A 25,040-nucleotide genomic window follows, 5' to 3' on the forward strand; every position below is an offset into this window, starting at 1 on the left:
TTGTGGAGGTGAGTTTGCAATCCTACAAGGTCATTTGAAGGCGAAAGAATAAGGTTTAGGCAAATCCATATATATACTAACCATCATTCCCACATTGGCTGAATTACCCTACTTGCCGCTACCATTGACACTAGTGCCAAGGTTCCCTCTAGTAATTATTGTGCAAAACTCTATGCTTGAAACTCGCAAACTACTTCGCTGCACCATTCCTACATGGCGCTATCATACCGTTAAACGCATTTGGTGTTAAGAGGCCAGATACATACAAAAAGTGCCTTGAACTCTGCAAGAAAGCCTTGGTTTAATAACCACTAGCATAAAACATTGATGTCGCAATTAACAGCAGAAGCTCTTCCCCCTCCTGTATTTGAGCTATGCATAAGGTTACTATGGAAATATAATCAACAGTCTTTCTGATTGATTAGTTGTAATAATGAGACATCAAAACAGTACAAGCCATGAGGAAGAACAGCTACTGCTTTTAACAGCAACACTAATGCTCTGCCTAAATGACCATTTATATTTTTTGTGATACTAACAACAACAACAATGGTATACCTTTCTTTATTTTAATTCAGGTGATGCTGGCTGCCGTTCAAGTGGGCGAAGACCAGGTTTGTGCAGAACGACTTCGGGTGTCTAGAGAAGAAGACCTCTACAGACAAGATGTGACACGGCTGGAGAAGGACCTGTCGTAAGAGATGGCTTTTTAATTGCCTAATTAGGAGAATAGTTCACATATATAGGTGTAAGATACACTGAAATGAGGCCCTAGCTTGTTTATAATATTGTCACGAGCTCTCGTAACAAAGTTCAGAAGAAATGTGAATGACAACAAAGACGGGAAGTAGAGAAAGAGGGCGACATTCGACGGGCTACTTTGGGCCGGTCCCGAAAAACGCCGACTGTTTCCATTGATTTGCCTTGCATTCTTAAGTAAACACTTCACGTATAACATTTGGTGGAGGTGTGGCGTAACTCCCACTACCGACAACGGAGCCATCAGTACAAGATCCTCTTAGAAGCCGCCGCCTTTCCGGACTTTTGCTCTCGACCTCCATCATGCCTTGAGACAAAGATTCTACCAGCACTGCATCGGCAGGACCAGCCCCGATTCAGCACTACTGAGAGCCAGGTACATTCTCTGCAAAGGCAAGAGAAGATGCCGAGTGGCTCACCCATTATGAGCGGGTAAGCCGGTACAATCACTGGAACGCTGCTTCCCAACTGAGGAACATTGTTTTCTTTTTGACCGACACGGCAATGGTTTGGTATGACAACCATGCGGAGGCACTAACCACCTGGGCCTGTTTTGTTGGAGAGATCAAGAAGTGTGTTGGCTATTCGGATGCTAAGAAGAAACGAACCAAATTAGTGTTAGCTCAGAGGGCTCAGGTCCCCGGAGTGACATGCACCACATTCATCAAGGAAGTTCTAAAACTGTGCAAGACCGTAAACCCTCAAATGTCAGAAGAAGATAAGGTGGGACACCCTTTAAAGGGAATCGTGGAAGACGTATATAACTTCCTGATTGGAAAAGACAACTTGGAAACCGTATCAGACGTGATACGGCACTGCCGTACCTTTGAAACACTGAAGACTCGTCAAATTAAACCGAAATTTGGATGGCTAGCTAACGTGACGACTATGGCCAGTGTGGACACGAGTTCTCCAACAGACTTATCCTACTCCATTCTTCATGCAGATTGTCCATGAGGAGCTCCTTCGACATGAAGAACAAGCACATTGTGTGGCGCCACATTACAGCTCCTGCACTTTTCGAGACGACGTTTGTGCAACCCGCTTGACTCCTTGGAAGCACTCGATAAATGCTGCAGACTTTGGCAGCTATAGAGATGGCCCACATTATGACCTGAGCGAACCTTCCTATAACGATCCTTTTGACCAAAGCCTTGGATCAGCGCCCACGCTACGTTCGTTCTCAATGACCAGCCACTGCCCATGACTTGCAAGGCGAGAATATTTGTTGCTCTCCAGGCACAATCATGGCAGAAAATTGTCATCAGCATTCTGAAGTTCGCCCTATGTCAGCGTGCTACAGCTGTGGCACACCAGGTCACATAGCCAGATACTGTAGCCAATGCCAACCATCGAGCTATGGGCAATCGATGCTGTCTATGTGGCACAGTGGTCGCATCTTGGACACACTGCGGCCACGTAATTCCACTCTAGGAAGCTACTTTGGAGAAGGAAAAACCTGTAACTGTTCACCCGCTTCAGATCGCACTCTGACACCACCACCAGCTTTCCGAGCATACTGATCACCATCTACCTGGCGGCACATCACATCATCGTCTCCACAGCACCGCTTCACGTCATCCCGCCGGAAAACTAGCCAGTGTGGCTGATGGAGGTGAGGTCGCTGGAAAACCTTTGCTGCCGACTGATATACCTCCAACTATTTTTATGCTGAAGAATGGGGTTCATGTGCTTATTGACGGTGTCTCCATCATGGCATTATTCGACACAGGCACAACTATTTCCATAATGAGTCTGCTGTTTAAAGGCCTTCTGGGACACAAGGTTATTTTTCATTGGGACCAGAGCTCTTGTTTTCATGGAGCGAGCAGTAACTAATTATACCCGGTTGGTGTTTGCGATGTGGATGTGTCCTTGAGTGGCCGAGTTTTTAACATTGAGTTGACTGTTCTTCCTCATTCTACTCATGACGTCATTTTAGGGATCGACTTTTGCAATTGTGTGGTGGCAACGTTGATGGCGAATGGATGAACTCAGTCTGGGCGGGAGTGTTGCATCCATGATCTTGGAAGACTCGCCCAACCTTTACGTTCCCTCTAGGGAACATAAAAACGTCCGAAAGTTCAGGCAGTCCGAAAAAATGAATGCAAGCAAAAAACGCACTTTTTTTCTTTTTTTCTCGGATCTAGAGGTAAAGGGCAAAGTACCAGGCTTCCAAAACCCTGCCAAAGCATCAGTGAAGTGGCTATAAAAAGAGGCGTTCAAAAACTCTGTATGTAGCCGACTGCCGGTTTATTATGTACATGTGCATCGTCGGGCAGCCGGTGTTATTGCTGCAGTGGCTTGAAGAACTTGTTGATTGTTGTTTGGACGGCGTTCCGGTTGCATGCGATCATATTCGCCTCAATCTGAGCAAAAGTCATGTCAGCACTGTACACCGATGAAAGAGTCAACAGTGCTCGCGTCAACTCGGCGCTTGTAGCCGGCGCAGGCATTGGCTCCTCATTTTCAACATCGGAGTCTTCTGAATCCCCCACAACCTGACGGACTATTTCCTCGTCAGTCAGTTCTGTGCAGAAGTCGAGCTCATTGTCAGCGTCAACAAACTGTTCAAAAGTTATTTCCGCGGGTATGGAAACCCCAGCAGAGCGGAGCCGATGCTGAACTCCTTGCTCACGTCAGCCTGCGATCAGCCGCTCACGACTTGCTTAATAACGGCGGCTTTCTTCTCCATCGTTAACCGACGGTACTGCTTTCTGCGCTTCGATGCCATTGGTGAGGACGAAGACGGAGTGGGGGCCATCGAAGGCAAGCGAAATCCTCAAGTTGCGAACAGTGGAGTTCGCTGAAGAGCATCGAAGCACCTAGGCTTAGCGTCGCAGAACACACTTGACACAACAGCACAACCACACACCATGCTGCCCAAAACGTAGCCTGCGCCAACGCCATCCAGCGCCTCCTCGTTTTGAAGGACGCATCACAGAACACCTATACAAACTTAGAGAAGGGAAACTGTACCTTCCACAGTGCTACGGAAATAAGCGTAGCGGTGGCGTCGTGAACTAAAGTATGTGACCACGGGTGGCGCTGTACAACAGGAAACGGAAACGGGGTTTTGCACAGTATGGTCGCTTTACCTACTGGGTTCTGGCTGATGCGCATCGATCGTGCTCCCGCCAGTTAGGTTGCTGTGTGGCAAACGTAGCGCCTACATATGTATGTAGGCGCTTTGTTTGCCACACAGCAACCAAACTGGCGGGAGCACGATCAAGGCGCAGCAGAATATATGTAGCGCTGAGTCATATCGAGTTAAGGCACACTCTGAACTGACTTTTAAGGGCATCCCGAGTGGTTTTTCGTTTATTACGCCGCCGTTACCCCGAGTTGTGCCGCCGCGCTCCAGCTGTTGCATTTCGTGTAGGGCTACTGACAGAGTGCGGTTTCCAGGTGGCACGATGGCCTCGACTGGAATAAACGCACACACCAAAGATTGAGTAAGCTTGAAAATATTTTATTTGCATTTTACAAGTACAACAAAAAGCACACGTCTACGGATCCACACAAACGCGGTTACATAGTCAAGAACATAGTCAAGAAATGGCTCATTAATAAGGGTAGCACAGACGCACAAGAAAGAAGACCTAAGCTACAAAACGTACAGTCGGCTGCTAAACATAACTTCCCTGTCACCGCGTGTCACTTTTATACAGCATCTTTAGAGCCCTACCAGGCCGGGTAATTTGGCGAAAAGAACGCAACAGCTTACGGCCGTCAGCTGCCTCTTCCTTACGGGTGTCATAATTATCCTAATCTCCGCATCAACGTCGTGCAAGTCCGCATACAGGTATCTGTATCTGAACCGCATGTGCCAGCTTAATACATGTGTAGTGAAATTATGATAACCACTGCGTCTTATCAAACGTATTGGTTTTGCAAATGCGCATTACAGCTGACGGAACGACATACTGTAAGTGAAGCACAAGAGAACAAGGAGAAAAGGAGGATGCAACACTTGAAGAAGAAGTGAAGAATTAGTAGGCGTACAGCAAACAAGCGATGACGGAGAACACACAATGATGCATCGGGTGTTCTGTGACATCGCTTTGCGTACTTACGGTGTTATGGAGATCAACGGCATAAAAACGTACCTTCAAGCGTATTCCGTCAACCTCCGCCGCATTCATTATGATAATCAACGCCTAAACAAAATGAGGCACTATTTTTTGCCAAGAATAGACCTCTTTACAGCAAGTCTGTGTAATGACTCGCAGACGAAACCACCATGCTTTCGAAAATGTTTTACCGCCGTAGTATTCGAACGCCAACGGCCAGGAAACACATCGATACCAATAGGCTGTCGGCTGTCGGTGGTTAATCAAGTACAAAAACCTTGACGCTATGACTAAAAAGCAGCTTCAACAATCAAATTTTAAAAAAAATCAACTGCCTATTTGCCTGAGGTAAAAAAACATCCTTAGACACCTCGATTGTTCATGTCAATGGTTTGTGTAAATTAAAGAAATGAGCATGTTCAGCGCCCCTAGCAGAGAAAGCACCAATTAAAGTATTCGACCAAATTACAGTAGCTCCACTTGCGCGCTTACGCTGAAACGCGCCTCGATTGATTTTTCGCCCTCTGTGGCCATTTGTTGAACTTGAGAGTGTGCGGGGCCTGGACGCATTGCCTGCTCAAACAAATGAAATGGCGCCGCTTCGGAAACTCCGCCGGAGGCGGAAGTGCGGCGATGAACATAGCCAGCGTGGCCAGACCAAATCAGTGTGTGACGGCTAGATTCGGCTAGTTGTGGTTCAAAGCAGTGATATGCTTCGGCTGCAAGTCGATTTCCTTCGCAAGGGCGCTGCTCGAGGAGCCAAAGGAGCTTCTGTCACGTCAAAAAGTCCAGAAAATTAGACGGCGGGGGGTTCGAGCATCCGAAACTTCAGATGTCCTTATACATTGATTCTATGGGGCTCGTGGCGGTGCCGCGAAGACGTCCGAAATATCAGGCATGTCCGAAAATTTGGGCATCCGAAAATTCAGTCGTTGACTGTATTGATAGCAACAGCAGAGTATTATACAACTACACAAAGTGAGGTTCGTAGTTTTATTGGCCATATAAATTGCAGTAAACATTCACTTACTAATAAACAAGTATGGTGGTAACAATGTTAAAGGGCCCCTCACCAGGTCTGGCCATTTTAAGCTGACAAGCACAGAGCATACAATGTGCGCTAACAACCGTGTTTGCAAATAATTACATCGCTACGCGCCATGGAAAGGTCCGAAATTTCAATCCGAACGCCGTTTTCCCTTTCCCTCGCGGCGACCACACTCCAAACCAGATGGTGACGTTCTCGTATCCCTGCATCTACGTACTCGGGTCCACAGTGTGATGTCGCTCGTGGTGACATGTGACTTCGACAACTACCGTATTTACACGATTGTAAGTCGACCCCTTTTTTAAAATTTGAAAGTCTGAAGTTGGGGGGTCGACTTACAATCGAAACCAAAACATGGCCCCGCCAAAAAAAAAAAGCCATACCAACGAGAGCTACAACGTAGTTACAATTTTATGTTTGCTCTATGGCCCTACCCGTATCTTTTCGCTATCCCGCGTGTTTGTTCGCTTTTCGGAAGGGTTTTTCAACATTTTTGAGTCTTGGGACTCGCAACACTCATGGGGGGTGTCGATAGTTGATGGAAGCGCCGCTGTTCCCATTTGCGGCGGCACCCTTAGAACGGCGGCGTTTGCGGGGAGTATCGGTAGTTCATGGAAGAGCAGACACCGTTCGCGGGTTTCTCTTTCTCTGTTTAAATGTATTGGCATTGGTTTGACCAACTTTTTGACGCGCTCCACTTGACTGCCGGCTACGTGCTACTTCTATGCTTCCCCAGTCGTCATGAGTGCTGCAGGCACTCATGGCACTCGCTCACAGCAGCGTTCAAGAGGGCTGCCATCCTTTACGCCGAATAAACAAATCACTGCGCAGCGGGCCGCAATTTCGATGTTTCTAAACTGGTGGTGCGAGAGTGGCGACTGCAGCGAAGCGAAATTTTCACCCTGTGGCGGCAAGTGAGAAATTTCCCACGTGCCGAAGTCTTGACGCTTTCCGGAGCTGTAGGCTAAGCTTGCGGCAGCGTCGCTGAAATGCGTGATCGGTCCCTGCCAGTGAAGTGTGACGTGGTCATGAAACAAGCCCGGACCTTCGCCTTAATTTTAAGGTTCTGCTCCGCCGTGAGTACGAGTGACTGGCGGCAGAAGACTGCGAAATTACGCCAACCGGACCTGTCAAAAGAGCCTCCCTGACGGCTGCGTGTAATTGGGTGCATTTGGCGTGGGCTGCTGTTCTGCAAGATGTCCTGGTGCGGTCGTTTGCCAAATTTGAAATTTCGCTGGACCACGACGCGCTGTGGGACCGCAGCAACGACGACGATGGCAGCACTAGAGAAGACGAGTAGTCCAGTGACCATGTCAGCTACTAATAAATTTTCGTTATCGAATGCGCCCTCGGGTTTTTTTTTTTTTTTTTTCCCGGTCAAGCGATATGGGGGGGTCGACTTACATTCGAGTCGACTTACAATCGTGTAAATACGGTATTCAAGGCAATATCTGTTATTTGTGTGATCTGTTGCTTGAATTGATGAATTGAAGTTTAGAGAATGAATAAAATATACAAACGGAATGTCTGCGTGTTTTTTTTTACTTCGTACCAAAGCTAGACAGATGTACTTCCGCTTTGTCTGCTCATTTCCATGATCATGCGTCCTATGTGCAGGTACCGAAACTATGCCATTTTCTACCGTGTTCCAGCGCATTAGCATGCTTTGTGATCCGCTTGTTCTGCCTCAGTATTCGTGTAGCACTGAATTATACCGCTAGTCATCCGTGCTCGTGAACAGCGCGCAAAATCGTGCGCTGGCGAAACGAGACATCACAACAGCTCACATGCAACGACGTCAGCGGAAATGCGCAGCGCCTCAAAAAAGAAAGGGAGAAAAAAAAAACAACGAAGGCGGGGCTTGTGACATATGCGTCACGCGATCCTCGAGGTCCGCTATGGGAGACACTTGCGGACGCTAGACAGGGCGAGTGGAGAGAATGTCTCGCTATACAATAGAGCTCGCCTTCTGAAATCACGGGTTCGCGACACTGAAATATTTCTATCTTGTCTATTACTGAGCCAATTTTAAAAACTTTTGAGGCAGTACACTCCCTAGAGGAAACGTAACAACTTCCAGTGTATAACCAAAATTTGCTATGGGGCTTGGTGAGGGGCCCTTTAAGCAGTCACAATGCAATGAATTCAAGACACTTTAGATCAAGTATAATGAGCATGCATCAAGTATATGAGCATACACGTGTATGTATTCAAGTATGATGCCGATACCTATCTTAGAACTCACATTGCATCCTAGCTACTCAGGTAAAAAGTTTGCATGTTTTCTTCTAATTTTTTTAAGTGATCCAAGGACAGGCACGCTCTTGACGTTATCCTCTTAGTGCATTGAAGGGTCTGTGGTGATGTGGCACCGAACTCGTTGCAGTGACTTGGAGAGTCAAGTGGAGGAGCTCAGGGGCAACGTGATCAACCGTAGGTGCCGAGTGAACATGAGCAACGTGGAAAGCATGGCTCTAGTTCTCAGCAGGGCCAGCAAAACAGTAGCAGACCTGAAAGGTGAGTGTGTCCAGTCGGGCTAACTTAGCACTGCACTCTGTGCTGCCCCTGTGGTTGTCGGAACATGACACGGAGTGCCTACCATCAGGGAAAACCTGGAAGTACTGGAGTTTTCAGGGAAATTCATCACTGCCGAGGAATTCGGAGTAATGACGGAATTTTCATCCGAGTTGCCTTGAATAAGAGAAATTGTTAAGTACCAGAGCTTCGATGAAGCTACTGGTACACCAGGAGGAAGTGTTCAACTGAACCTACGTAATCTGCAAATGATGGTGTCTTCTGCTGGTTTCAATTGTGAGTGGGAGAATGAACGAGCGGATAGAACATAATGAACACATGATTCAGTCAGCTCTGATGGTGCATCCCACTTATCTAGTTGATAGTGTATTGGTAGCAGTAGTTGTTGAAGACTATGAACTGCCATAGTAACTTGGCAAGCTAAAAACCGCTATTTCTCTATTGCACTTGAACCACCAGTCTCATAAGTCTACTTTGGAAGGTTTATAAGAACTGTCAGAAAAAACCTGGAAAAATCTGGGAATTCGAAAACACCATTGTTGCAGACACCCTGATAGCAGTGATTTTTCACATAGTGTGGCAAAGATGTTGATCTTTCAATGTGTGGGTCACTTTTACCCAAAATTATAAATCAACATGCGCTAACCAGGCTTTCAATTCATTTGTCTTTGGCAGTGATAAAGCATTCATGCAGCCTACATAAGCACATTTTTGGAGCATGCACATGTAATGTGCGTAAGAAATGTATATTGCATTCTGTTTAATTTTTTTATTTATTTATACATACTGCGACCCTAAGAAGGTTATGGCAGGAGTGGGATACAAGATCAAAAGGGCCACGGACACGGCAAAGTACAAATGCAAAGAATATGTAAAAGAAAAATGGTGTCAATACATACATATATGCATATATAGATAGTATACAATACATTGTCCTAGGAATCAGAGGTATCAACCGGTGATTGCTTTAACAATATTGTCAATTGGCAAATTTCGAATGTTACGGGGAAGCTGGTTTCATATTTTGATGGACCAGGGAAAACAAGCTATATTTGAATTTGTCAGTCCTGGTGTACAGAGCTGTTATATTTAGAGGGTGAAAATTCGGTGTGTTAGATGCTTTAGCAAACTTAATGTATTCCAAACATGAGCAACGTTCAGAGTTAGCAGTGGTGTGAAACAGTTTAAGACTTTCTACATGATGCCACTCTACTAGGGAAGACAGGTTCAAGGAGGGAAGGTTAGAAGAGGGAGAGAAGTCCTTGTCATAATGCCGCTATATAATTTTAATAGCTTTTTTTTTGGACAGATTTTAGTTTTTTTTATGTTCAATTTCAAATATGGATTCCAAATGGCACCCCCATATTGTTCTATTTACTCAATTCTAACGCGCCCTGGATTGTAAAGCGCACCTCTTTGCTGTGACCTAAATAAAGAAAAGTCCTTTACAGTGCCGCTCACCTCATTCTTTCATGCAGAAATAAAACTTTCTCTCATTTGGAAACAACAAAGATTTACTCCCAATGCACTAAAGTTGCGATAAATAAGAAAAGTCGCAGTTTCAACCGAAAGGCGACGCATCGATTACGATAGCAAATTAGCAGACAGCTAGGTATGTAGTTTTATTGGTCGCATAAATTTTTTAAACATTCACTTACTAACTAAATTAACAAGCATGGTGTCACGTGCCCACAATCAAACATGAACACCTCTCACTCAATGACTGTGGAAGCTCTTTAAACACTGGAAAGAAAAAGTGCAGTAGCAGGAGCGAGGAAATTGACCTTTGTGTGGCCTCTCGCTTCGACGCGGACTAAGTGATGAGAACACAGTGCGGTGTGCCTAGATGTGTAGATTTGTCTCCGTCGCAGATCGCTTTCAAGATAGGGGCCGCGCGGCTGCGCCGTACGTAGCAGCTGCCGGTATGGAACGTCTCTCCTGTTTGCGCCAGTCCCGCACGCAAATTTCGGAAACTCCGAACACCCGTGATGCAGCCCAATTTCTGTCCGTCTCCACACATGTAATCGCTTTCCTTTTAACTGCGACGTCGTGATCGGCACGTCCTTGCAGTCGGCACTCCCATGCAGATAGAGCAAACAGAAAACGGGAAGATGCACGGTGCACCAACCTAAGCCAAATGAAGCACTGCCTTAGCCCACATACTACAGCACATGGAGAAAGCTATGGCAGCTAGGCTCGAAGCCCGTACGAGGCGGCCATATTGAAATGCCAATGGAGATATGGTAACGCAGATTTAGGGTCATACTTGATTCTAATGCGCACACAATTTTTGGACCCATTTTATTGGAAAAAAAAGTGCACGTTACATTCAAGGAAATACAGTGAGGGAGCAATTTTGTTTATTTAGGGGCTGAATGCAGTGAACACTTTAGGTAACTTAGACGTGCTAGAGCTTTAGAACAGATTGCTTCGGTATGTTTGGAACAAGATAAATCATGTGTGAAAAGAATGCCAAGGTACCGTATTTACACGATTGTAAGTCGACTCGAATGTAAGTCGACCCCCCCATATCGCTTGACCGAAAAAAAAAAAAAAAAAGAGCATACCCGAAGGCGCATTCGATAACGAAAATTTATTAGTAGCTGACATGGTCACTCGACTACTCGTCTTCACTAGTGCTGCCATCGTCATCGTTGCTGCGGTCCCACAGCGCGTCGTGGTCCAGCGAAATTTCAAATTTGGCAAACGACCGCACCAGGACATCTTGCAGAACAGCAGCCCACGCCAAATGCACCCAACCACACGCAGCCATCACGGAGGCTCTTTTGACAGGTCCGGTTGGCGTAATTTCGCAGTCTTCTGCCGCCAGCCACTCGTTGTACTCACGGCGGAGCAGAACCTTTAAATTAAGGCGAAGGTCCGGGCTTGTTTCATGACCACGTCGCACTTCAATGGCAGGGACCGATCACGCATTTCAGCGACGTACGCCGCAAGCTTAGCCTACAGCTCCGGAAAGCGTCCAGACTTCGGCACGTGGGAAATTTGTCACTTGCCGTCACAGGGTGAAAATTTCGCTTCGCTGCAGTCGCCACTCTCGCACCACCCATTTAGAAACATCGAAATTGCGGCCCGCTGCGCAGTGATTTGTTTCTTCGGCGTAAAGGATGGCAGCCCCTTGAACGCTGCTGTGAACGAGTGCTGAACAATTAGAGGGCCTGCAGCACTCATGACGACTGGGGAAGCATAGAAGTAGCACGTAGCCGGCAGTCAAGTGGAACGCGTCAAAACGTTGGTCAAACCAATTCCAATGCCTTTAAACAGAGAAAGAGAAACCCGCAAGCGGCGTCTGCTCTTCTATGAACTACCGATACCCCCCGCAAGCGCCGCCGTTCTGAGGGTGCCGCCGCAAATGGGAACAGCGGCGCTTCCATCAACTATCGACACCCCCCCCCCCCCCATAAGTGTTGCATGCACTGTAAGACTCTCAAAAATGTTGAAAAACCCTTCCGAAAAGCGAACAAACACGCGGGATAGCAAAAAGATATGGGTAGGGCCATAGAGCAAACATAAAATTGTAACTACGTTGTAGCTCTTGTTTGTATCGCTTTTTTTGGCGCGGCCATGTTTTGGTTTCGATTGTAAGTCGACCCCCCAACTTCAGACTTTCAAATTTTAAAAAAGGGGTCGACTTACAATCGTGTAAATACGGTACTTATATTGAGAAACTTTTTTTCAGAGGAATACCATTGAAACAATAAGGAATGCACAATTGTGTAGTACATGTCGAGAAGGACATTGAGACAGTTTTGTGAAAATTGCTGTTCATTTGCCACTTGTTACACCAAGTACAAAAGTTGGAAAATGCTTTATTCAGAATGAAATGATCTCCATGACTGGTAATTGAGTTATAGATAATGCAGTCATTGGCATAAAGACAAATTTTAGTTGATAGCATGTTATTGGGTAGGTAACTTACATACGGGAAGAAGAAAAGTGGGCCTAAAGCTGAACCCTGTGGAACACCAGAGGTTACGGCGACCACAGGTGATTTAGTAGAATTGATGCAGACGTATTGCAGCCTGTCTGAAAGAAAACTAGAGAGCTAGGTAACTGGGCTAGGATTATTTAAAATACTATTTAGGTTATGCAAAAGCTTGGAATGTATAACTGTATCGAAGGCTTTGAGAAAGTCCACAAATATGGCATCGACTGGAAGGCTTACATCTACTGCAAGGCAGATGTCATGAGCAAATTCAGATGTTTGCATAATGGGGCTGAGGCCACTGCGAAATCCATGCTAGAAGATTGTTAAAATATTGTTGGCTTCAAGAAACTCAATAATATGTTTGCAGAAAACATGTTCTAAAAGTTTGTGGCAACTAGAGTATAAGGAAATTGGTCTGTAGTTGGATAGGTCTTGTTTACTCCTAGACTTGTGCAAAGGAATAACTTCCACAACTTTCCATGCTGATGGAATGGTACTTGTTTGCAAGGATTTATTGAATATCACTGTAACAAACATGCTGGACCATAAAGCATACCCTATGAGAAAGGAATAATGAATGTTATCAGAACCCCAACCTTTCTTTAGAATCTAAGTTTAACACCACGTTTAAGACACCTGGCATATACACATGCATTTAAGTTACCAATAGGAAGTCGTGATTCTGGACTGAAAGGAGGGATTTCGAAGTTGTCTGCAGGTAAGACTGACTGAAAATATGGGTTGAAAGCAGTTATAATAACATGAGGATCATTGGTGGAACCATCATTTATTATGAAGGATTGAGATGTTTTACCAAGCGAAATCGCACCCGAAATTTCTTTAGGAATTGATTTTAGCAAACTAGGTAAAGGGACGGCATAGAAGAAATCTCTCGCTGCTTTAGTTTTTAGTCTAAGTTCATCCTTAATAGCCTGAAACCTGGTATACATCACAAAACAAAATATGTCTATTAGTCTGAACTCATCCTATTTGTACTAAATTGTGTTTTGGTGAATCCAATGGGCCCATTTAAGTTTTCTGACTTCGCATTGTACTTAAAGAAATAACCTCAATTTCTTTTCTAGTTTTCCTGTTGACCAAGGATGGAAAAGCTTGCAAACCATTAGTAACATTCTTACTCTAAAAAACAAACTGCTACTTGTCTTTATGTTTACATTACTCACTGTGTGAAAACTTTCCTATTTAGCTCTTCATGAGGCATTTCCATTATTGTTCTACTGAACATATTCCAGAGAAACCAATCATGTTGTTTCAGAAACAAATCATGTGGACCCATGTGCATGATGTCAACATGACAGAATGAACTGTATTGCATTGTCTTGCTCTAAATTTGATTGCATTACAGTAAACACGTGTAGATTTGATTTTTTATTTGAGCACTTGCATGAATTTGTGATCTTCACTTAGCTGCTCTTTCGTGTGTCATTTGTGTTCTCTTATTTTCCAGCGCGGTTTCCAAATCTACAAGAAAGCTTGAAATCAGTCATGGGAGCAGAAATGGAAGTTGTTGTTAGAGAAGAAAAGTGAGTGTCCATATATTCTTGAATCTTTCCTGTATATCTTTTTGCCTCACATCACAAAAAGTTTGTCTTAGTAATTGTAAGAAATGATGCATCTCCAGCATGTGAAGCTGTTGCTTTTTGCCAACTTTCATTCCATCTTTTTTAAAATGGATAATGCAGCAAACAACTAGCTTTTGGAGAAAAAAAATGCAGCGCTTACCAATTAGGAATACAGTATTGAAGCATTTAGCACTCAGACATTTTGTCGTTTCTTTTGGTTCTGCAGGTCTGAAAACAAAATTGGAATTATTATGTTGACATGATTTCCAGCTCAGTAATATTGGGAGATGCCATTCTATATGTTGCATAGCCTGTCACAGCTTTCTTTCATAAGTAATTAATGAATTATTAGCATCTGTCATTACAATGTCAAGAGCCCGTGAGGACTACCTTGTGTCCACTCTGAGTTCACCTTAATACACAGTACAGTTAAACTTCAATATAATGAAGTCTGTAAAATCGCACTTTACTTCATTATATTGAAATGCTAGCTTTTATGCAAATAAGTACGGTCGCCGATAAATTTTTCTTACACGGAAGGGGCCGTAAAATTTTCCTAATTATCAGGCAATTGTAGAATACAAATTTGAGTGAGAAAAAAAGTTCATTTTGTTTAATTTTAGAGTCGTCAACCAAAGACAAGGTTTCACATTGTATTGAAGATATCTTTGCAAGGGTGGTACACGGCAAAGGTACATGGTACATGGCTCTTCCACATAACACAAGAACAGCAGACCAGCGAAAAGAAAAGTTATGCTAACATGTGGCTCACATGCCTGATTCTAAGATACTGCTGGCAGCACCGAATTGACACATGGCTAAATGGAAGCTGTGCACTGTTTGTGATTTATTTAGGGAGCTTCACATTATAATACAGGCAGTTTCTGTTCCTACTGCGGCTGATAGAGTCATCCGCAGTAGGATGACATTATCATGAAGAGCATGTTCCAAGGGGAGCGAATGCTTCGTCTGTCTCTTGCTTCAGTGCGTCTCCGAAACCCAAGATTGCGTGACCTCCGACACTAAACGCTAAACGAACGAAAAAATGGTGTATGTGAAGCCACAGCCGTCTTTGCACTTGCCACAGGTTAGCTCTCGATATACGGTGTGTGGGCCACAGAAGCGCTGGGCTGCCATCCAGGCACAGCCGTGGCCGGGCTAGGAGGGAACGGCTTATGTATGAAGCTGACGTGCATGAATTGCCACCATCCTCTTCGACTCATGTTCATGCACTTTCTCTCGCACCCACAGCATAGAGGGGCGTGATAGGACCTCACCGCACTTGGTCTTGATGCAGAACATAGCAGCGAGAGGGTCTCGTTGCTGCACTGCTTCACTTCAGTGGCCACTCTTTGTCGTGCAGCGGGTGGTTTGAGAGCTGTGTTCGCAAGCACCTGAGTGTAATTCACCCATTTGACCGTCTGCACCCATGGCAGTTTCCATTTATCGATTCGGTATTCCTTCATGGCAGCAGTGAAATTTCATTATATGGAAATTATGTGTGAATGCATCTTTTTTTTTTAAATATTGGAATTCGAAATTGGTGGTGTTGTAGGGACAAAAATTTATAAAACGTTTGGTCTACCGAGGTTTAACTGTATATGCGAATGCATTTTGCCAGAAAGCTGCTTGCACAGTCTTCCTTTTTTAATACCTTTGTTGCAAAAAGTAACGCAGCATTGAATTTGGTACAGTGAACAGGAAATTGGCAATCATTGCAGATGTGTTAGATGAACGTCAAGTTATTGTGCAAACAGCTGTTTTTCATCGGTTGTTTCCAAGAACCTCTTCCACATAACCATGAACAGCAGACCAGCGAAAAGAAAAGTTGTTATGCTAACATGTGGCTCACGTGCCTGATTCTAAGATACTGCTGGCAGCACCGAATTGACACATGGCTAAACGGAAGCTGTGCACTCTTTGTGATTTATTTAAGGAGCTTCACATTATAATACAGGCAGTTTCTGAGCACCATGTAAGCTGTATTTCGTACTATAGTAACATATGAACTTAGAGGGACATGCTTGTAGTGAATGGCAGTACTTCACAGTTCACAAGAATTAATTATCACTGCCCAGCAGTGTTGCTGATTCACCTTCTTGCTTCTCTGTATTCATTGCAGATTTCTCAAGGAAGAGCCAGAAAGGCTAGAAAATGCACTTAGGAGGTGCAAGAAGCTCACTGGGACACTAGTTACCTTAAAAAGGTTTGTACTGGGCTTTTCCTTTCAGATGCTTTATGTGCATTCAATTTCTGTGCAATAGCAGCGTTTAAATCATCACGTTTCTTTAGTAGAATAGGAACGTTAGAAAAAATAGTGTCTTGTAATATTGCTTGCTTCTTTTAAAGAGCAGAAATAAATACAGAAGCCATTCTGTGTGAATGCAGTGATCACTAAAGTAGATTTAGTCTAAGTTAGTGTGACCATCACGCATTCAGCCTTTAGGAAAAATATATCCATGACTTAGTAAATATGGCAACAATATATCATCAAAAAAAAAAAAGAAAGAAGCTCTTCCACAGACTTTATCTTTGAGACACTTGCGAGTATTGGTACAGAATTTCTGGGTGATGGAATAACAATGGTTTTAGGTGGCCTTGCCCTTCCTTCCATTTGGTAGGCCCTAATTGTTGTTCACATCCTATTCTATTGAAGAACAAATCAATAATAGGGAATTTTGCATATCCAAATACCGAATCAAATGTTACTTAACACGGAACTATTAGATTTATATTCGAAATTTCAAACATCCGCACACCATTACTATATATGGTCATTCGGGTTGGTTGCAATTGTGGACTTCTGGGCATTGCAGTTCATTTTGAAAACAGAGTCAAAAATGCATGAAATGAACAAGTCTCATTGCTAGCTGACTAAAGTAAATTTCCCACTGTTTCTTTTTTTCTTTTTTGCGGAGCGATCTCTGGGCAAAATTACCTTAATCCACAGGCCAACAATAGTTTTATTTGTACCTACGTATACGGTGATGGAAGTTTGCCCCGCAACTTAGTAGGCCCTGTTAGCGGGTCCTTGTTTGTGCTGTAGTGTTGGTTGGCCATTGCTATGGCAATAGAGTGATGTCATGTTTGTAGAGTGAAACTCCAATAATTTAATTTGAATCCACAGAATATTGGTACTGAACTTGTGTCACATCAAAGTTGTATTTGTGGGGGGGAAAATAGCTCAGCAGTTTGAACTGCAAAGGGTAAAGAGTGATTTGTTTGAACAACTTTGCCTGGCATGCCATACTAGTTTTTGCAGAAACTGAATGATGAAGTGTAGATGGCCGTGTAACGTTCTGCTACAACAAATGCTTAAATGCAAGTCAACTGCTCCACTGCTGTCATGGCAGAGAAATGTGTTCATCACTACAGTGCAAGGTGCACCAGATTTTCTTTGCACCATCAAATGCAAGCAGATCCGACGTCAGATGATGCACAGCACTTCAGCACTCGTACTGTCTGATTGACATCACCACCTATGCTGCAGATCACTGATCAGATCAGATCACAGTACTTCTGCATTCATACTAGCTGTCAATTCCAATGTAGAGTAGAGATAGGGGAGAGAGAGAAATTAGCTTTAATGATATGTTGGAGATGTTAGCCTGGCTCTTCACCTGACATGCTACCCAAGGTGCTGGGTGATGATCATGATATATATGCAGTGACAAACACTTTACAGCACATACAGTCACACACACACATACACATACATACACTATAGAAATATTCACAAAGTTTTGTTGAGGCTCATGGCACGTAAGAACGTCAGCAGCGCCTTCGTGGTGCGCAACGCACAGGTGGTACTTTGTCATCCACGGGCCGAGAATATGCTGTAGTGCCAACTTCGAGCCCGGGTGAAGGTGTAATGATGCCTTCAGAGACTGTCTCTCTGACGCGTAGCGGTAGCAGTCGCACGGAACATGTCGCAGGTCTTCAGAAACTTTACATTCAGAGCACATTGGCGAGTCCATTGGTTCTCTTACTGTCTGATTGCTATTATCACTAATGTATATCACTAAGTGATCGAGGCTCAGACTATGGCGCAAATACTACGCCTATCCTCGTCCAAAGCCGGTAGACTAATCCTAAACGAAGCTAATATCTCCCCATCTCCCTATTTCGAGCATGCAATTACCCTACCGAGCGAAATTAGAGACAACTACAAGGTCTCACCATTTCCTAGAAACGTCCACCCACAACACAACGTGGGCAGGCGCCGGGCCCGCGCCCGCGCGATTCTCGATCGCACCGACGCGGATCGTGAAGCCACCGCATTTGTGGATGCGGCCCAGTACGGCTACACATCCACTTTCGCGATAGCAGTCGTGGACGGTAACGGAACCTTACGATCATCCGCATCGGTTAAAACGACCACCAGCGCTAAAGCAGAACAGATAGCCGTAGCCATCGCCATGGCAGACCCCACATTTACTCATGTCCTCACGGACTCGCGTGCCACAATTCGGGCCTACGAAAGCGGCAACGTATGTAAAGAAGTGGCGCACATACTACTAGCGAGCTCAATGGAGAGCAAACGACGCCTCTCCTGGTTCCCCGCTCACATGGGGAAAGACATTCACCCGCGGAAACCAAACCTCAATGAAACGGCCCACGACCGTGCGCGAGAACTTGCCCGCCGCGACGGTCCTACGGCCTCAGAGGGGCTGGACATTCAGTTTAATGACCCGCTACTCACTTATCACGAAATCACCTCATACTATCGAAAAGGCAGAATGAAATATCCGCTCCCGCACTCCAAACTCGAACGCGCGCAGGCGGCCGCGTTTCGAATGCTACAAACGGACTCGTATCCTTCACGAGGCCTACTGAGTCACTATAACTCAGACATCCCTGCAAATTGCCCAGACTGCCAAGAACTCTATTGCTCACTCTCGCACATGCTATGGCAATGTACCGCGTTACCAAAGGGCCCTCTCTCTAGTGAGCCCGAATGGGAAGAAGCCCTGAAAAGCCCGGACCTCAAACTCCAGCTCAAGGCCGTCCAGAGGGCCCAAGAACTGGCGGAGCGTCACCACGTTCCCGTCCCGACTTGGGCGTCGCCTACGGTTTTGGCCCGAGGAGCTCCCCGCATGGGATCTCTAACGGCTTAAAACTCCTCAGGACCTCACTGAAGTTCTTGACTGACTGACTGACTGGCATTGTCACCTCCACTGCCAATCAGATAACAGCACCCAGGCTCAAGACTTTATAATGGTTATTTTTTTCTGCTACTTTAACCCTTGATCATTTGCAAAGCACATTGCAACATTACTGCTCTGATACGTTTACTTGAACACCAAAAATACAGGGGTGCTGAATCACCCACTCTGTGTAACAGGTAATTTAGAAAAAAAGAAATTCAAGGAAAAAGACTGTTGTGAAATGTTGTCTCATGTTGGCGAAATTCGCACTTAGATTTGTCATTTTCATGTTGTCAGCAAAGCTGTTTAAAACCTGTGGCTCACTTGAGCTCTTACGGGGGAGGTAAGGCTAGCTAACACTTTGGTCAGATCCCTGTTGAAGTTGTGCGCATTGTGTTTCATGTAGGGCACTCCCGATGCAGTAGTACATACCAGTATGCATGCTTCGGATAACAGGGAAACTGCAGCAACTTGCAAAAGCACCGTGGTGTTGAGTCACACGGACTATGTTTCACCTGTGCCTTGCCTTATTCCAGCTTTCAGCTCTGAAAACTTGGTTTTATGAAGTTCTACTGTGCCAGCATTTCTTTGCAAAACATTCCTCAGGGGAGAGAGAGAGAGAGAGAGAGAGCATTCGCGTCCATTAAGGAAATGTTGTTGTGTGCACACAGGTTGGCGTCAGTGCAAGAGCAGAGGCATACAGGAGCTCACTCGCTCCCCGAGAAGGCAGCATCAGCGGATGGGCCATACTCCGACGGCGAGGCACACACTGCTCGGGTGAGCGTGCTGCACTTGTCGAGCATTTGCATAAGTGTTGCACGCATATTGCTCGTATTCAAAGGTGTAACTGAAGCTGGCAGAAAAAGTGTGCAGCCTGCCAACTTGCGTTGGCAAAACTCGCAATTCTGGACAAAACATAGCTCAGTTTTGCTCATACTAAACTAAGGCTGAGCTCCTTACTTTTTGATTGTGACAATGTGTACTGCACCTTTCGTTTCCTTTAAACAGAAGTATTTCACCAGACTAACTTAAATATTCATTGACCTTTCATGTCTACATAGATCCATTGTATTTTATCCTTGGCATCTTCTTTCAGTGGCCGTGTTTAATAACACTGATTAGAATATCATTAGTATTGAGGCAAGCTTCCTAACATAGCATGTATTGCAACACTTTTTTTACATCCTGTTGTTGGGTGCAGTGAATATTTTACATAGGGTCAGCAAACAAATACCTGTTTTGACTGGCATACATGTGCCATCATTTTGTGCTTTTCCATTAAGTTATCGCAAAGGGTTATATTTGCTACCAGCACCATAGTAATACATGTCTAACCCCATCAAATTCACCTTGGAAAGCATTTCATGTCTGTACTCGCAAGTTCGTGTAGCTGACTCCTTTCAATGTGTATGCGCTGTGATAATACTTTCCACGCTTTGATAGTTAAGCACACAAGTTTTTCACAGTGCTATAGGGTGCATGTTCGCATAGCACAAGCTGCTATACATATCTGCGCATCCAGCTTAGCAAAGTACGCTGCAATGTGCACATGAAAATTTATCTTGTAAGAACAATGGCCCAAGAAAGACATGTTTCGGGCATCATTGAAACCTGGAAAGTATGTCGTTCCTAAGATATCCATACTTAATAAAAACTCTCGATATAAATTTTGTTGATGCCTGCATTGAACATGGACAGAACAGTCCAGTGCATTTCGACAGGGTAGAACTTTTGAGAAATTTGCATTCTTCATGTCATAATAAGCATCTCAATGCTGTACCCTGCTCGTGATATGATCGTGTTGGTGCAAAACAGCTCAGTTCTGTATGTCACCTCATGAGTGCTTGTGCGCACATCTAGCATTGAAAATAGCTATGACTTACCCTAGTTATAATCTGTTTGTGTTAACAACAGCAGTGTCACAGGATTTAGCGTGCAAGATGTTTAATGCAATGTACTCAAAAACAATTATCCCTGAACTTAAAACATTTTAAAAGTTCTTGGGATCAGAAAATTCCAGTAGTAACGAAATCTTCAAGAATTTCCATATCTTCATTCATGTATGTTTACAAAGAATGACCACAGATGAATTGCTGATCAGTAAGTGCTCACCTTAATGAAAATTGCTAGTCCCACATAGTGCATCACAAACAAGAACGTGTAGGCTGCATGAATATCACTTTGAAAGGTAGATTTACTAAGGCATTAGTACAGTTGCAGTGGTTAACAATAAATGAAAGAAATAGCGCACATGTATTGATTTGGGTATTCACAAAGCCCTCGAAAGTGACCTGCTGAGTCCTCTTAGTGATAGTATCGCCTCGGCGACAGTGTTGCTGTCAGGCGCTCACTGATTAGCTGGTTGAGCCCTATGTCATACGAAGGCGGCAGTATCGCCAAGGCGATTGCCACAGAACACACACCCAATTTTTAGAAGTAATTCCCTACCTGATTAGCATCTTAATCACAGCATCTCATGTAGGCATAGTCTCTTTTAGTTTAACATATGAGTCGGAAGTTCTAAAAGCTCCTCTGTGCTACTCATCCCCACTGTATGCTGTATGAAAGCTGTGGGCCACATATTGACAGCCACTTTTAAGTGAAGATAGAAACCTGAGAGAACTCGCGTTGTACGAAGAAATGAATATTTTACTGTTTTACATACGATATGCTTAAGGCAAAGTTTGACTTGGCTCACTGCGCACATATTCGAAAACTGTAAATGAGAAAACATTGTATGCCCTTGTCACAGCAGAGCACTAATTTCTGGATTACCATGCACACGGGACTCATATGCTGGCCACATGCTTTAATTTCCCCTCGAGAAGTTAATGACTTTATGTAGACCTGACGATTCTCGCTTTGCATTCTTATTTAATTTCTTATTTCCTTTTCTTGCACAGTGAGAAATCATGCACGTGTTGACTGGTTGGTAAACAGATAATATTGTGGCACAATATGCATTAGTTGTACAAACTTGAGGCATATTTGCATGGAGGTCTTCACAGGTCAACCTGCATGTCTACATAATTTGGCCAGAATGAATTCTTTATCTAGAGTGTCAACTTAATTAAAACACTTGGCATGATTTGTCAAGGAAAACTGCATCGCCTAATTTTATGCTTCTTCAGAATAGTGTTTGCGTGAGCTCATTGATTTCGCATAGCACAATTGGTTTCCAACAGAACGTTCTGATATGGACAGTAAGAGACGACACATGCTGGTGAAGAGACGATGACCAGCGCGTGTTGTAGTCTCTTCCTGTCAGTGTCGGAACGTTCTGCTGGAAACCAGTTGTGCTTAATGCTTCTTGTTCTAGTGTCTAGTGCCTGTCAGGCAGAGCACACTAAATGGATATGATCAGCCTGTCGTTGTGATTATGTTGGTGAAAAGTGGTCACCGAAGCAAATGCGTGAAGAACGGTAAACTCAAATGAAGCACACACTTGTGGTGACGTGTGTGCTTAATATCGTCTCCTGAGAGGGAAAACTTGTACAATGCAGTCATGTTGAAGGCTCTGTTTAGGTGGGCAGAAGTACCAAGAGGTCCTAGTGAAGTTCCATTTCACATATACTTGACTGTGACAGATTAATTTAGTTGGACAGTTGATGCTGTGTGGAACACCCCTAGCACAAATGATGATAAAAATGGACTTAGCACTCAACCCCTTGTGGTGCAGTTTCCACTGTCGAATAAGTTTGAAGCATAGAGATGCTTTTTATCTGCTCATTAGTCACACCTCCTTAAACACTTGGTGACCCTCTAAATCGAAAGAACAGGTATACACTTCTTCACTTCTACATCTTTCATGGGTGGATTATGCCTGCCAGTGCTTTCATGTTTGTTAGTAAGGTAATGAGTTTCAGCTTAATGCTATCAGTGTTTGTACGGTCAAGTGAAAGCTTAATTGCAATCTTCTGAGCCTAATTCTTCAAAAAGCAGTGGCCGCAAAGCCTTCACGTGATGCTGCTGTCATGTGGCTGCACCTAATTATGTGCAGTACACAGTATAACGCTCCTTGATCAGGAGATGGACAATTAGAATGTGTTGCCCTGGTAGTAGAATGCATGCAAGTAAGAGCTACTTGCAAATATTAGCTATATTATGAAAAGTAGCAAATAAAATTTTTGAAGCTTGTGGTCAGCTGAAAACTGACTTCTGTTTTTCTCATTAATGCGCATATAATGTCCTAGCGAGGTTGTGGTCCTTTTATACTGCAAAGCTGGTCACCTGGAATCATGACGTCAATGCTTTGGTCATGAAGTGATGTACTCTAACTAAAAAGCCCTCTGTACAAGCCATGGTCCTGACAAGTCACTAGTATGTGCTCTTTGAAGAGGTTACCCAAGCACCTTGTGTCATTTGTCACTTTGCCAGCACAGTCACAACTGCACAGGCTCGAGAGGGTAGAACAGCCAGTTGAAATGCCCCCTACACCGAGCGTGAAACATGACCGCACCTTGGTACCACGGCAACGGCCGCCTATGATTGTGCAGTTTTCTGTGCGCGCAATGTTTTGGCGCCCCCGCCCAGTTTTTCGGGGCCCCGTCCGCCGCAACAGGCTCTCAGGTGGGGGCCACTGTGGACCCTGTTGACACCTGTCGTCCTTCTCTCCTCCCCCCGTTAGTCAAGCAGGCAGGCTTGGAAGTGGAGTTCTAATTTCCGGGAGAAAATAGAGTAACTATGGTTCTCTTGTCTGCCTCTTGCTCACATTTATTCCTCGTCTTGTGCTGCTATACAGGCTGCATGTGTGGCGCCCCACCTCTTGGCCAGATCCCGCTCCTGCCCCGCCCCCGTTTATTTGCAGTTTTCCTTGGTTCTGGGATGCGGTTTGTTTGTTTTTCTGTACTTTGCGGTGCCTGGAGTACGATGCCACCGAGCCATTTGGCACCTGGCAGTGGAGACACCCTTGTCAGCTCTGTCGCCATTCGTCTTCTTGTGAGGCTGTGTAATGAAATGTGATTCCACAACATGACCTTAATGTCGCACGCGATGGAGATCAGGCGCAACACGCATCGTCATGGCGCTACAGCTAGTGTTTTACGCCGGAGTTTACGGAAAGCACATTGTAAAGTTACCGAATCTGGTGAAGTGCCATCTCATGTTCACCATATGACAATCCTTTCAGGACTGCCCTGCCTCCACGATTGTCTGAATAGAAATAATGGGTGAAGCTGAAAATCTAGCTTGCTGAATGTCTTGAATCTTTGCACTCTTATTTCTGGCTATAATGCATTTAATGATATAGTGTTAGGAGCATGCTTGAAGTGGCATCTCAGATTAACTGGATTTGACTCGCACGAAAGCACATGCACAGTTCAGGCTAAAACTATTTCTTTTGTTAAAGAAAAACGTATCGTGCAGTTGTCGTCGAGAATCTTCATAGAAATTATAGTGCAGAAAACTCAATTTTAACGAATATAGATTTGTTCTCATAAAAACTCCAAATTTATTCAGAAAAGAATTGTCTGTACTTTAGAAACAGCTTCTGTTCGAAAGCACATCACCAACTTTTCACACACACATACACATTTAATTTTTTGGTTTTTAAACTAGCAAAATTTGTTTCGAAAAAACCCTGTTTTGTAAGTGCTCGCCCAGTTGGTCTGACAAACATAAATGGCTCTGCTTGGATGCTATAATATACCTGAAAACTGTAAAGGAAATTGAAGACAGCAGCTTTGAATAATAAAAACAAATAAGTAGACTTCCATTAATTCAACTCTGAATTCAATTCTGCAGTTAATTCGGTCCCAGAAAAAATTAAGGCCCGGGTGCATGCGTTTCCATGAGATAAAATGTTTTGCTTTTTTTCGATCCTCAAAACAGACCTCGCCGGGTCATTCCAACTTGACTGGTCAGCATGCATTTGCCAGACCTCAATACCGATGGTTTCAGCGTTTGTTTTGGTGCATATCGGGAAACGTGAATGGGCCAAAAGCACCAATC

General features: G+C 44.3%; 1 protein-coding gene across 2 annotated transcripts in view; it reads left to right on the forward strand.

Moving 5' to 3' along the window:
• LOC142572982 (coiled-coil domain-containing protein AGAP005037) overlaps positions 1–25,040 on the forward strand; it is a 591,568-nt gene that overhangs the window by 537,793 nt on the left and 28,735 nt on the right. Inside the window, exons 19-24 of one of the 2 annotated variants that reach the window (XM_075682461.1) lie at positions 579–694; positions 8,267–8,397; positions 13,830–13,905; positions 16,067–16,150; positions 19,763–19,868; positions 23,719–23,768. In XM_075682461.1, the coding sequence (XP_075538576.1) occupies positions 579–694; positions 8,267–8,397; positions 13,830–13,905; positions 16,067–16,150; positions 19,763–19,868; positions 23,719–23,768 (563 nt within the window). The remainder of the gene's footprint in view (positions 1–578; positions 695–8,266; positions 8,398–13,829; positions 13,906–16,066; positions 16,151–19,762; positions 19,869–23,718; positions 23,769–25,040) is intronic. The other variant, XM_075682462.1, reaches the window with a different exon arrangement.

This window comes from Dermacentor variabilis, chromosome 2 (assembly GCF_050947875.1).
Source record: "Dermacentor variabilis isolate Ectoservices chromosome 2, ASM5094787v1, whole genome shotgun sequence".
NCBI classification, from domain to species: domain Eukaryota; kingdom Metazoa; phylum Arthropoda; class Arachnida; order Ixodida; family Ixodidae; genus Dermacentor; species Dermacentor variabilis.